The following is a 15376-nucleotide window of genomic DNA, read 5'->3' as shown; positions in this document are numbered from 1 at the left end:
TAAAACAATTTGCAGTACAGTGCATTCATTATTTATTCTAGGTTTTTCATAGTGTTGAACAAGCAAGTCAGTGGTTTTTGTACAGGCAAGTCTGGTTGGGCTGTAGTACAGGACTTACTGTCTTTACAAGCCTATCACTGAGAATGCCCCAGCAGTGAGTGCCCGCCACTCACAGATTTTAACAACCACATTTTGAGGGCAGTGTTTTTGGCTCATTGCAATTATCCAGGAATACCCAACCCTGGACTGAGAAAAAAAAGAGTTCTGACCATAAAGTAGTTTCTGTGAAGTTCCGAAGTCCTTGCTGAAGTGCAGGGCCTGACAAACTCCTTCCCCGTGTTTGTAATGCTGACGCCTGAATTATTCATGGCGCGGGGACTCTGAGCAAACTGCAGTGCGCTTCAGGTGATTAATGAAAAGTCTGAGCTGGTGCTTTACGATGTAGATGAGTCATTAATGTAACAGACACACTAACAAGCACGGGAGAGGGTTTGTGTGGGAGGGTGGAAGAGTCATCTCTGCTTAGTTGCTACAGAGTAGAGCCGGAGCAGCAGGGCTGGATACATCTCAGTGTTCCCAGGTGCTTAATTTCAGATCACAAGTTAGAGATACATCTGCTCGTACAGTGTGATTAATATTACAAATATCAAACAATCACATGAGCTTCAATGGGATTAACAGGTTCAAATGCACAGAATGTTGGTGCCTTCAGGACCTTTGAAAAGGGCAATGGTAATGGTGTGTTCAACAAGTTGAGTGTCTCTCCAACCACTATTCGCAAGGCACATGACTTTGAAGGGGGACACAGTAAATAAAATTTATTTCACAGAAACCCCCAAGATGTACATGTTCTGTGTAGGCAGTTAAATGCTTCCCTGACACCTGATCCCGTCAGATCTCGGGAGCTAAGCAGGGTCAGCCCCGGTCAGTACTTGGATGGGAGACCTCCTGGGAATACCGGGGGCTGTAGGTTCTAGTCCTGAGGACTTCACTGTCACTATCCCAGCTTGCTTGGCCATGGCAGGTGAACCTCAGGAGTTAAAGGGTGGGGCCAGTTCTGCGCACACTGTGCCTCACCTAAAAAATCCACTGCGCAGGCTGGAACGGCCCTGCCCAGATGTTAGTTTGCGAAGTCTGGCCATACATACATATGTTCTGTGTGTACAGATTATGTAGTTTGTGGGGTTCACAGCCCTATAGTCTATCTGTTTATATTGCTTCTGTCTTCTTTTTTTTCATTAGTTTAGAAGGCATATCTGTTTATAATTTGAGGGGTTTTTCCTGAAGAAAATGGTGGAGAAATGGTCATACATTGTATTCACATGAAGGAAGTAGTATGAGATTTAAAACCAGTTAAACAATCATGGAAGGGAAAAAAATCCTTTCTTCCTGACTACTAAATATTTAACAGGATGCTGAATGATCAAAGGTCCCTTTAGGATTTTAAAATGACAAGACAAGAACGAGTTTAAATTCTCTAACATTTGCATTTGTGACAGCAAGAATGTGAGAAGCAATGTCAAATGCTTGAAGTCCTCCCACTTGCACAGTGATCACTGAGTCGTTTTACTGATAGAAGCCAATTCAGAATACTTTATCCCTTCTATAAATGTTGGACCAAACTCAGCTGGGAAATAGGAGCATCACCCACACAACACAAGCCCCTAGAGCATTTTTCTTTTGCACTAGATAATCAGCAGCAGTATATAAAAAAATAACTTTAGTGCTGAAGGGGTTCTGTTCTTGCAGTGAATAGTCATTGGGGGAATATTGCCTCCTAAGTTTGCTTTGCCTTAAATCTTGGTTTCCACTAGTTTGTTGGAACATGTGTTAGGAACATACTTGGCTTGAATGCTCCCTCTTTATATGTAAATCTTAATGCTCCTATTGCAATGAGGGTAAAGTTGAAGAGCTCACTTGTCACTGATTTAACTGGGGACATTACAGATGGGTACATGCCAAGTCTGTCTATCTCACTGGATAAAAGTGGTTTGCACCAAATTTCCAAGATGCCATACTTTACTGTATTAAGTAGTGTGCGTTTTTGACACTTGAAACACTTCTGATTTCTGAAGTCGTTCTTGATTCACTACAGTGTTACATTCCTATTAAACCTAGATAGAAACTTTGACTACTGTGAAACTAACTACTTCCATAAGTGTATGTTTTAAAATCTTTAGCTGAATCAGGGTTTAGATAAATTTAAATGTTTAAATATAATTCAAGTTGAAGTAGATCATCTTTTAAGCTTTTGTTAGTAATGTTATTTTAGTCCTCCATTATCAGATTGCTTACATATATGTTGCGGTTTAAGCCCAGCTGGCAACCAAGTGCCACACAGCCACACAATATGGTACACATTTGTTGTTGTTGTTGCAAAGAATGTGTTGAACTCCTTTTCTGCAATAATCCATTCAGAAAAATGCTTCTGAATACTTTGAGGTACTAGTCATTCTTCTGTAAATAGGTTTTTGAGGATGCTAGATGGTCCCAGGCACACCTTGGCTGAAGAGTCTTATGTGTAGGTGAATGTAGCCCACTAAGCATCCACACTTTGCATATATTCATTTGGAATGTTACAGGTATAGGCAAGAGATTAGTAACATTAGAGCAGTCAACCTTTGCTTTTTCTGATGCCACTGCCTTTCTTGGATAATTCCTGGCAGATGGGCAACTAAACCAGAGAACAAGGACCCAGTTGTTTTGTTGCCTGATTTTACAGGAATGATACACATGTATAACAGAAACCACTGCTATTTTCACTGGCACATCACTACTTCCTCATTGAATCTGCTTCTTGAACAATGCTTATTATGAAATAGTAACCACGTTATCTGGTTTTATGCTAAACAGCTACAAAAGCTATCATACTTTAATAAGAGCCAGTGGAATACCCCTATCCTGTGAATGCACAAGCACTTACCAGATAACTGAAACAAAATTATTTAGAAATCATGATTAAAAGATGATGATACAGCATACTGCTGAATTTCATTTAGTTTGTTTGTTCATGTCAAACTACATTTACTCTTAGCCCCATATCCCACAGAAGTATTTCCTACTGCAGATCATTTTTAAAATGGCATTTTCACATAAATTCACCAGCTGGATGTATAACTGATGCTGCTTGAGCATTTGTAAACAGTGGGGCATCTGGCTGTGGCAATCTTGCAAGTGAGCTGTGTTCAGATCTGCATGGGTGATTCTCAAGATCTGGCTCTCATTCTTATCTAATTGTTAACCAGGCAGCACATGTAGAGAAACATCTTTATGGCTGGTAGCAGATAGGTTTTTTTGTTGTTTTCAAACTACAGAGAATCATAAATACACATCCTTTTCTGAAGCATGGACTTATCCTGCCAGTCTTCTTGTATCATCCTCAGTTCTGAAATTACAAAAGAGCAGCATTTAGATTCATAGAAAATGTTGTATTGCTTTGGGTAGCGTATTGATGTTCAGGAACTGTAAATGTGGCTTGTAGGCAAAAGAACTATATCAACTGTAATTGATTTGTATGTGTATTCTCTCCTCCTCTGTTTTAATTGAGCATCCTTGTCTCTCATAGAATAAACTTTGTTGATAATCATTCTCTTTGGCATGACATACTTGAGATTGTTCTTCCTCAAGTTCATCTGAACTTCCATAAATCACATGTAGCTGACTGTTTCGCCATGAATTTGAAGAAAAGTGGTTTGGCTTGGTTCTTCCTATTTATCCCCAAAGTAGCGAGTGTAGTAAGTGCAATTACTAAGCAGTGCATCACTCAAAACTTCCAGACAGAATTGTGATTTTACCTGCTGTTCTGGATGTTGTGAACAGAATGAATACTTTTGTCTCTAGCATCTTTTTTGTGTGTGCTACCTCTGTGGTGTGTATAATTTTTACCTCTGGTAAGCTTAAATATAAATGTGGCAGTGGCTGGAGTATGATTAGAGTCCCCTCTCTCAAATCATAATAGTAGATGTGAAAAGTGATATTTCCCTTTCGTTGTGTTCCCTGTGGCTATGAGACCAACTGTGTCCTGTGAATTGTAGCAATTTATGGTGATACATTCATTGTGCCTGAAGTGCATTCCTGGATTCAGAGGGCAGCCCCTGCTTAGCTGGTGAAGTTTGGAGAGCTGCTGTGATTAATAATAAGAAAGAACCAGAAGAAAATTGTAATTTTGACAATTCTGATAACTAACACTTAATGCTTCTTTGATCCTTTAAAAGCAGCTCTGCATTTTAATTTCAAATAGTTTAACAGAGTTTATTAATAGAAGGCTCCTTCTGGTGAAAATGGTGCTGTAACAATTCCCCTTTGAAGCTTCATCTATGGCTGAGATCATCATCAGCCCACACTGGTTCACATAGTTTTCTGACTTTAGGCACCACTGGGGCTTGCCCTCCTTTCCTCAAGGTATCAGCAACATGATGAGCAGCATCTCTGCCCTGCTTGACTCTGTTCCAAACACCAAGCAGTCACATCCCAACTCTAGCAAGATTTACCTTGCATGCAATTCTTGTAAATGAGCCCTGGAGACACAGGGTAGTGGATGCTCAGTAGGTTTTTCCTAACTGTGTCGTGTGGACAGAATGAGCTGGCTTAGCCCAGAGGAGACTGAAGTGAGTCAGGGTAATGTTTTTCCAGGATCAAATCCTTGCTACAGAGAGAAAGGAGACTGTGTCAGCTAGGAACAGTACTAGAAACACTGGTGCTAAGTGGTAGTGAGAGAGATTAAGGTTAGACACCAAGAGAGATGCTAATAGTAACAGTAATCAAGTGCAGGAATAGATTGCCTGGGCATGCTGTGGAATTTTTGTAACTTGAGGCTTTTGATGTGACTTTTCCCAGATATCTCTTGGGATTGAATTGGAGAAAGCAACTTGGGTGGCTCCTCAAAGTTGCACTCTTACGATTTTCTATATATGAAATAGGAGCAGCAGATGTCTGAAGAGAGGGTCGTAAACACAGGCTGCTCTCAGACATACAGGCATAAGTGCAAAAATGGTCTAGTGAGGGGTAGAATTACACCAGGCTTTTATTTACACAGAAAGAGGAGAACTTGGGCAGGGAAAGGCTGTGTTGCTTTGAACCTCACTCTCATGCAGTGTAGACAATAGCAGAGTTCAGTCTGCATCTAAGGCAGAAGTGAAAAGCAAAGATAACAGTAGCAGTGCTGGGGGAGGAGGGAAAGAAAACACAGATACTCAAGTATTATATATTTTGGTACTAGTCATCTATGAGTCTCCTTGCCTATTACACCTTACTAAGTCAACCTTACTAAATAATTCTTTCCACTTAGTTAAAATGAATCATTTCTTCTTCTATGGGGGAAAATAATCTGAAGAGTTGCCCATGATGTTTGTGTTTCATGGCACCGGACTGTGAAGAAACCTTTCCCAATATAAGTGAAAGCTCTTAGTAGCTGTTTACTTGCTTCTAGGTGAAGAGTATTCCTTCAGGAACATAAATTTTTAAGTCAAGCTGACTCTCTTGTCTTTTGTAGTGTTTCATCTGCCGCTGAATAGATCAAAATTGCAGGAAATACTCCTGAAACCTTTATAATTCAAGTAATTGTTGCAAGTGTTTTTTTCAGAGCAATTGCTGGTTTACACCTTAGAAGAAAAATATTTTAAAATCCCCAGCTAGCTGAAGTGCTGCAGTAGGTTGGAATTGAAGGAATGCTTCAAAGAAATGCTCACTAGTAATAACTGAAGGGCAGCTACTTCACTTACAGCACGTCCTGGCAATCAGTTACAGGCTTTGAAGGTGTTATAGTGGCGGGACAGTCACTTGTGAGCACACAGCTCAATGTGCTGCAGAGTAAAAGCAAACAAGTCAATGCCGATTGCATTAGCTTGTCCTCTCACGCTCTGGAGAAAAGCAAAAGGGAGGAAAACCTGCCCTCTTTCACAAGCTGTAGAGAGATCTTTCTCTCTCTTTAAAAACTTCTGGGGAATGAGTGAGGTTGCTCATTGCTTTGTGAATACGATCACACGAGATGGGGTACAGAACTGAAAAGTGCGTTCTCTCTGGGGCTGTGTGTAACCAAGTTGGGAACTCATGCTGTTCATCATGCTAGAGGGTGGCTAGTCCTGCAGTTCTGTGTAGGGGACTTTTTTCTAAAAGTAAGAAAAATAACTATGGTTTAGAGATTGCTGTTTTGGATAATACAGCACTGAATGAACTGTTTATGTAACTGGAGAATTGTTTAGAGGAAACTTATTTTTATCATTTAATTTTGCCTTTAGGAAAGAGAATATATACTCATCGAGTCTATGCAATAACTTTTGGAGTATATCTGCACAAAAAATTATGTAACATTGAAATGTGATTATGCTATTCAAACTGTTACAGTAAAATAATTTTGCAGTTTTGATTGGGACCATGATGTTTAAAATCATCTTTACTGACTTAATGGAGTCAAATCGGAACAAGGTTGCTGTTTTCTATGTTAACTGCCAAGCTGATGTGTACCAATCTTCTAGTTAATGTGATCTGTCAAGAATGTGTGTCGCTATGTCATTACATTGGTTTTATTTGTTTTATTTAATGAAGGCAAAGCTTAGGTATCATCCTTGGATCATTCCTGGTGATGGGTTCATACAGATTGTAGATCCTCCATTACAGCAAGGGGACAGATGGGTTTAGCCAATCCCATGGATCTCCTGACAGACAGAGGGTCTGACAAGTTCCTCCATCTTTCCTCTCTGTTCTAGGGCGTGATCATTCATGCTGTTCTGCTTTGGGATCTCCCAACATCCCAAGCCAAGGCGTTGGGTAGGCTGAATTCTGCATTCAGGAAAAGGCACTCTTGGGTTGGATTAGACCAAGTAGATTATCTCACAAGCTTTGTTAATATGTGAGAGAATGGCTTGCCTTTTTTTAAGTAACATGACATTTCTGGCTTATATTATTCTTTGACTTTCCAGTTCTTTTCTGGGCACCATTTGCCCTTCTTCATCTTTGATTTGGTGAGCCTAAGTGTCAACTTATTAACACCTTTTCCTATTGAGCTTCATGGTATATATTTCAGTCTATTTTGTCAAGGTATCTTTGAATTTCATAGTAAGAATAATAAAATTAAACTCAGGCTGTTCATTTTTGCTTCTAAATGACTGAGCAAACAGTTAAGTGCAGTTCTTGGCCCTTCTTCCAAATCCTTGTTGAAATTAGTAGTACTATTTGACTCAAGATTCCTGTGAAACTGTACTCTGAAACTTCATTTTTGAGAATGTGAGTCACAAAGTTGATAGTGGCTATTGTTTGAGCCTTTTAAAGGAGAATGTCCAGAGAGACAGATCCGTGACTGCATCTGATGTGACATCTAGTTAGCGTGTATCATTCCCACTATTTTGCAATTAGACATTACTTCGTCTTTCCAAATGGTAAGTCCTAGCTTTTGCTTTTCCCTACCCGTGGAGTTTTCAATGTCACCATAGATTTGGGAAGCTTAAAAGGATGAAGCTGAAAGGACTGGATGTTCTGGATGCATTTTCATGAGTTACTGATGTCACATTGACTCTTTCCCTGGGAAATTTCCTATTTAAAGTCACCTGTAATTAACACTAGTCAGCTCCATGAATTTAGTATCTTAGGACTAGGAGGGTAAATAAACTGAGGCAATTTTAGCATATCTTTGTTTTGCTTCTGGTTGGAACTACTTGTTCAAGAATTTTTCTCTGATCCAGATAAGCTTGGCTTTATGGTCAAAATACCTGTAAAAAACAAGTTACCAATTGGTAAAGACAGTTATTTGTTCACTTTGGTCCAATATCCAGCCTCTGCATGTGCTGGTAGAGTATATTTGGTGGAGAAGGAGAATTACAAATTATTTTCTTTTTAAGAGGAATTTTAAGCCCATTGGCACATTGAATTGCTTTTCAGCTTACTGTAGCAAGAGGTGAATTTGTATAGTAACCATAACAACTGCACTGAGGGTACAAAAAAGGAATCCCAAAATTTTTCTTCACACTCCACCATATACTGACTGACAGCTCTCCAAAAAAGTTCTTACAGGGTGCGTAATACCAAAATGAAATGGACTTAGGCTGGGGGGATACTGAGTTACCATTGTAAGGGCTTGAGGCAGCCCTGCTGAATTACAGGTTTAGGATGCAATAACAGGCATAAGACCTGGCTTTAGGGATAAACAGTTCATCTCTAAATAACGATGTGGTGATAAAGACAGATTACTAGTGCAATTATTCAGACTGTAACAACAGCAAATTCAATAATTCACTAATACTGGGCTAGACTTAATCTCTGGGCTCACAAAGATGTACGTGACCATGGCTGGCAGGCAGGCTGGAAGCAAGGATGACTTCTCCAGACAAGCTACTTGGACCAGTTGACAAGCTCAGGAAATCTCAAATTCCCCGATGAGACTGTCTATTCAACTGTTGAGTCAGGAAAGCAGTTTCTTTCTCTTCACCAAGCATCATATCCCACCTCTCAGCCGATTCTGTCCATGGTGTGCACAGGGCTTGCTAGTACAGTATAAAGCAATCCTACTGTTACTCTAATATATCAGTTCATGATAATTTTGCGAGGTAATAATGCTATCGGATGTGTTTTGGTTTTTTTTTATTTTGAGCACCTGCATGTACCACCTGGTACATACAACACCTGGTGTACAACAAATTGGACTATGTTAAAATTGCTTTGCATGGAGCATTTTGTTAGCAGTCTTAAAGAACTTTCCAAAAGGAACTTTAAAGGTCTTCACAAAAGAGATAGACCAAAATTACCTTGTAAATCAACTTTTTCCCTGTTCTAGTTCACTGTTTTTCCACAGTGCCACTTACCTGGGTTCACAGCTAGTCAATAATTATAAAACACGCAGTAACAGACTGGCAAGTGATGTAGTGTGATCAGTGCTCATTGAGTTTATAAGAATCTATTTTGTTGAAATTAACAATGACTTCTCATGTTACATTGACTTGTTAGGTGTATGAGACAAGCCTCGCCTGGTTTTTACGTATATAATTGATTGTGGACAGTAGGACTTATCTACTAGAGAAAAGGTCCTCCTACAATATGTGCATGGGAAATTTTATAGGGGTCTCAAGAACAGACAGAAAACTGTTAACATTGTTTCATATGCAAATGTGGAACAACATGAATCCAAAAGTCTATGGAGGGAGCTTATCAATGAATATAAATACCTGGTGGGGGTGGTGGGGAAGGAGGTTGAACCAGACTCCAGCAGTGCTCAGTGAAATGGCAGGAAGCAGTGAGCACTAACGGAAAAGCAGGAAATTCCCTTTAAATGTAAGAAAAGTGTTTTTCACTGTATGAGGTTATCCAGTGAGATTGTAGAGTCTCCATTTGTGGGAATGGTCAAACCTGATCACATATGGCCCTGAGCAACCTGCTGAAGGGGGACTAGACAATTTCTAGAGATGTCTTCTGGTCTCGGTGATTAGTGGCTTCCAGGGTGATCACCTCTTGCCAGTATAAACATTTTAAGAGCTCACAGCTTGGTAGCCATATTTATTTATCTCAGAAGGAATTAGTCTCCATTAATGATGAGAATATGCATGACTCTTAAGAGTCCTTCAGTGTTCATAATGGAAGGAAAACACGTTACTAGCCAGAGAGGTAGTAGATTATAATGCTTAGATCTGTTAAGTTGCAATCACAGTGCTTCCTTTTGAAGTTGCTCTTGTCTGTGACTTAAGATAAATTTTCTTTCTGATGAAAATAACTTGGCATTCCAACACATAACCAAGAGGATGGAATTCACACTCCTGAAGGTGACCATTTCGTTACTTGGTGCTGACACAGGAGAAGTACCATGAGACGACCATTCGGTCTGTCTTCCATGCGTAGTGAATCTTAAACAGTCTGTCCCTTTCCACCAGGAGTGTTATGAGGTGGGAAAGAATGGGGTAGGACTTTCAGTCAAAACACTGAAATAAGAGAAACCCATTTGGTGAAGTTTTCCTGGTAAAAGGAATAGTCCTGAAGTTTTGTCAAATATTCTGTATTTTAACAGGACTGGGTCATCAGGAGTACTTTTTAATCAGTTTAATTACTATTTTATTGCAAAAGTGCACCAAGCTTAGCAAGGACTCATTCCCATAGTAAAGGATGCGTCAACATTTTGGAGCCATTACAGCAATTTTATCTCAGAAGCTTTTGTTGAGCTTTTCAGATCATCTAATAAAAATCTTTCCCTCTGGAAATGCTCTTCTATGTGGTCTAAGAGAGTCTGCAGCTTTTAGAGAAAAATGCATCTTTCATACTAAGACAAGAATTGGTCTGTTGGGTGGTTTTTCTCCTCCATAACTGAATTAGGATATGTAATTATTGATGATGGGAATGTAAAATTGCTTTTCTTTATTTTAAAGGAGGTAAATTATGCTATAAGGTGTACCTTAGATGGCTCTGTGTTACTGAGTGTGGTGGTTTGCTTTGATAATATCCTGACTCTGGAGGGATAGTACATCAGGAATAGAGAACACCAGCATTAAAAATGCTGTGGTCACCTGTGCTCTGCATTTAAATGTAACACACGTGACGCTGAGTAATGTCATCCTCATCTGAACTGCAGTGACATCAACATGGAGGGTGGAGTTTATGTTGCTGTTTGCAGCTGGACAAAGGTGATAAACCTTTCCCAGGCAAAGAGTTCCCTGTGTGGTTTGGTATGGCTTACGATTTGCTTCATTTGAAAAAAATAATGGTGTTGTGATTGATGTTGCATTTTTCTACTGCTGCTGATTGTTTTATTTGAAGCCGTAGAGGAATCTCCATCCTGAACTTACTGAAGGAACTTGGGAAGATGATAAATTCAGTCTTTTAGGCATTGTGTATCTCTAACCCTGATGGACAGTCCAGATCCATGGCAGAGGTTCCTAAGAAACCGCATACAAACTTTGAAGCTCTTATTTGAAATTCGACTGGCAAGTCTTTGTCGTTCCTAATGGTCCTGGCAGTTTCACTTGCCATCTGTTTTCCTGCTGCAGATAACACTAAGCTGCATGCTTTCTTTCCTGTGCAATCTCAACTGTTTTGGGCATAGTTTTACTTGATTGTTAGCTGAAGCTGTTCCTTAATGACTGGGAGAAGCAGAAATAAAATTATATTTTGGATTAAGCAGGAGAGCAGGAGACTAGAGCTTTAGGTCCTTAGAACTGATATGTTAGATCAGGTGCACAGTAACAGCTTTAAAATTTGCATCACACACACTATTTAGGTATTTCAGTGAAAGCTGTTAGGGATTGATGCTGCTTCTCATAAAAGTAAATAAGCATAAATACCCTTAAAAATTTGTTTAGAAGCTAGAATAAGTAAAAACTGAAGATGAAATAATCTTAGAAGCTCGGGTGTTTTGATAAGCTGAGGCAGGGTTGTACTTGGCCTATTTTTCTGATAATTTCATGCTTTAAAAATTACCTCTCATGTTGAAAACCTAAATTTATGGCAGTTCTGGGAGACACAGGTACCTGTTAAACACCTAAACGAAAATATATGCAACCTTATTTGTTGGTGTCCCTTGGCTTTCTGGAATCTGTCCATGTTATCTATGCTGTAGAGCAGTGCAGGGTGTTGACTCCATGGACGCGTGCATGGAGGGAACTTGGCACTGTACTGTTCTCTAAAGGAAAAAGCATATCTGGTCCCACTGAGAAGCAATGGGACCAGATATCTTCATTCTGCACCTTGTGAAGTCTGAAATGAGAGCTAGAGGGAAGAATCCATATTATGGAAATAAATTCTGCACATCACAGACTTTGATAATAAGGGTAAAAAAAATATGTGTACCCACATATGCATCAGAAAAGGTGACTGATCCAAGGAAGAACGACAGGGTTAGTGTGGCAGATGAAGTCACAATTTGTGCTTGGGGAGGTGCAGAAAGTGAGGACCAGAGCGTTATGACTAAGGTCACCTGGTTAAACCAGAGAGTAATCCAATACATGGCAAATGGTGAACTCGGGTATTATATTCTATTTTGTGTTAAACTTGCAGAGGTGAGTTTCAGGTTTAGCTTCTCTTACCCTCATTTTGTCTGTATCTTAGATTTAATTTAGCTTCACTATCCTATAAATTGTAGACTTTGAAGAATTACCTCATTAGTCTGGTTTGTGACTTACTTAACTTTGTATTTCTGTCTATGCTACCTGCCTGGAGGTGGTTTTTTTAAGTGAATTTCTTCCTGAGTGTCTGTAATTGTGTTTTAGTGCATTTCTGTCTAGATTGACAGCTGGTATAAATCAGCATGATCACAATAGTTTCACTGCAATACTCTGCCTGTTTTCATATTAATTTTCTTACAGTTCAGGATGAACTCCAGCAGTCTTTGCTCTGGCAGAACTCATTTCTACTCTGTGAACTTCTGTGGTAACAACTACAGTGAGGATTGGCCCAATTGAAATGTGGGGTTTTTCCTTTGTGTTTGTTTCAGATGGTAAATATTATCTATAGTTCTAGGACAATAATAATTTTACTTTAATAATCTTACTTAGCAAGTTATTCCTTACACCATTGCAGTCTCATTAATTCCAGGAGGCTCTTATTAAAATTGCTATATAAAAATAGAAGTGTTTCTGTAAATTAAAAAAATGCAAAAAGCCAGTTTACAGGTATTGTATCATACCATAGATCATATATAGAATAACATGCTAGTTGACATAGGAAAGCATACAGAGAGAGGTACAACCCACTAAAGGAAAAAAGCATTTCCCAATACAAGTAAGTTCTACAACGGAAGGAAAAACCAGCATATAATAATCTAAGTAAAATAGTTTTCCCTTTTTTGGCCACTTTGCAGTTTAAGGCTAAAGCTTTAAAATAAATAATGATTTATGAAAGGATGGATGTGTCTATAACATTAGAAAACAGATAATTGCTGAAACAGTTTGTGTAGTACTTTGTTTCCCAGATCAGGCACCAAAAACTTGTTTTGGTTTGCTTTGTGACTTGACCAAAGCATTTTCTGTGGGATTAAAATATTTTCCAAAGATACTCAGCAAGTTGGTGGTGGTACTGTTCTTTTGTTAGGATTGACTTTGTAGTCTGTCTGTGGCAAGAGAGAAATGGTATCTCAGCTACTCAAATAGATGATAGTAGTCATTCCCACAGATAGACAGACCCCTGTGGAACATGGAGAAGATCTCTGGAACTAATGCCCTCTAGCTCTTCACAACCCCTGGCAATATCTCACAACCAGCAAACAGGCCAAGGAGTCAACCAGTGATGGGGAAGAAAAACACGCTTTGGCATAAATGGTGAAGCAAGCAGTTACTGTCACTTTTCTTTCCCTATTTTAAATGTAGAATGAAGAAGGCTTCCTGCAGGAGGGAATGGTTAATAATACAGACGTTCCTGTGGATCCCGAGAACGAGGCTTATGAAATGCCTCCAGAGGTAAGTCTGTTGTGGTATTTGCAGTGAATGGAAAAAGAGAAGGGAGGCTGCGTGTGTGAGTTACATGACTCGGGCACACACTGATGCTGCGAGCTGTTAGGGCACAGCAGAAATGTGGTCTCTTTGGCCAAGATCTGCCAGAGGTATAATGTTACATTGCTGGGAATCATAAAATTAATTGCTTTCTTGATATTAAGGAAGTTAAATGGGAAAATAGTCTGTGTGTTTCAAAACACTTGTGCCTGAGTTTCTGAGTAATCCACAGTAAACTCGAATCTTTTTCATGTTTAATAGGGAATGCAGGATGAACTGCATCTTCAGAGATTGTTTTAGGAGTTTGGCCACTTAACCAATGCATCATGCTTTGTAAAACATGATCTTAAATGGATTGTGGGAGTAAATTATTTTGTTGCCTTTATGAACCAGCTATCTAAAATATCACTACAATGTCTGGCACAATGCATTGGTAGTTGGAGTAGTAGTTTTGCAGTTCCACAGATAATTAGACTGAAAATGAGAGGTATAAAAGATTTGGACCATGATCCAGTAAAAGACTTAAAGGTACATTTGAGTGTAACATCTTGAATATTAGTGAAATTATGGATGCTGCTCATGGGTCTGTAGTTAAACAATCCTTTCAATGATTTACTGACTCATGTGAGGATCTGCAGCACCTGGTGTGCTGTTGGACCCAGAGGTAGTCCTCCTCCCTCTCCAAGCGATTTGTCCTGGGTGGCCTCAGGAGTTTCTGGCAACATCAGCTGAATGATGTATTAATCGCTTTAAAAGTCTAATTCTCCTCTAAGTACTATGTCTCCTAAGCTACAGGATCTGGAAAATGTGACATTTGGCATTGAATCCACTAGGACTAGAATAACCAGTGAAAGTAGGATGTATTTATCTAAAATCCTAGTAGCACTGATTTCTGCTCTCCTCATTAGGAAGAGTATCAAGACTATGAACCTGAAGCATGAGAGTCCTTTCCTTCCTTTATATCACCTGAAATCTACTAACTACTAAAGACGTCCCATCCTGTACAAGTGCTGAGTTCCAATGTGCCCAGTCGTAAAATTTTTTTACAGTTTTTACGGTGTATTTTGAAGTCTTCCATCAGCAATGATTGGAGTATCCGTGACTGCATCCACCTTGTTTCAGCATTTCCCTCCTGCTGAAATGAAAGCCGGTTGGCAGGGTCATTGTTGTGCTGTGGATATCGTAGCTTCAAGTTTAAAAGTTTAAAAAGAAAATATTAAGTAAAAACACCTAAGTGTCTACTGCATATTTCTAATTCTGTACATGTTTTGTTGACAGGCTGTCAGTAATTTGATATTGTTTACGATACAGTTTTTATTTGTTTCCTATAACTATTCTTTCTGTGCAGAGATGACTTATTGTGAGAGCTTTATATATATGTGTATGTATTATACATATAAAAAAAAGTAATTGAGCATGAACTATGCACCTATAAATATTAGCTGTTGAAATTTTATCATTTTGTGATGTGTTTTATTAACTTGTGTCTGTAAATAATGGTGTTCAACTGAAGCAAATAAAACATAACCCATTAAAAATGATTTCTAAATTAGTGATGATTCCTAACACCACCTTTCCCATCCAATAGTTCCTGTTAAAGCATTCAGACTGTGTTGCTTCATGTGAAGGAACTGGAAGAACAAAACCAGCAAATGGCAGCCTAGTCTGTACAAAAAAACAGTATGAAGAATGAGAACATCAGGGCTGCTACCTTAGTTGGTGCAAATTGTTGACAAAAGAAATGAATTTGTAGGGCTAATAAACTTTGTCTTGTAAGGACAGCCTGAAAGTGAATGAAGCTGTTAATAATGGACTGCAGCAGATGATCAGGAAGTCATGAGGCCCTGAATTACTGTTTCGAGGTTGTTAAATTGCTGAGGTATATAGTGATGGATTTGTCACAGTGAATTTGTCTTATATAAAGTCCCAATTAGGAAAAGGACAGTCCACACTAATTTTTAGATACTATGTTGCCTGGATAC

The 15376-nt window shown here is 39.0% G+C and overlaps 1 protein-coding gene across 2 annotated transcripts in view; it reads left to right on the top strand.

Annotated features, from left to right (window-relative positions):
* SNCA (synuclein alpha) overlaps positions 1-14935 on the top strand; it is a 62731-nt gene extending 47796 nt beyond the window's left edge. For both annotated transcript variants that reach the window (XM_071555853.1, XM_071555854.1), the window contains exons 5-6: positions 13272-13361; positions 14303-14935. In XM_071555853.1, the coding sequence (XP_071411954.1) occupies positions 13272-13361; positions 14303-14335 (123 nt within the window). In that variant the 3' untranslated portion in view covers positions 14336-14935. The remainder of the gene's footprint in view (positions 1-13271; positions 13362-14302) is intronic.
* The last annotated feature ends 441 nt before the right edge of the window (positions 14936-15376 follow it).

The sequence above is a fragment of the Pithys albifrons genome, chromosome 5 (assembly GCF_047495875.1).
Source record: "Pithys albifrons albifrons isolate INPA30051 chromosome 5, PitAlb_v1, whole genome shotgun sequence".
NCBI lineage: Eukaryota > Metazoa > Chordata > Aves > Passeriformes > Thamnophilidae > Pithys > Pithys albifrons.
Note: the sequence above shows the minus strand (reverse complement) of the source record. Positions and strands in the feature narration are given on the sequence as shown.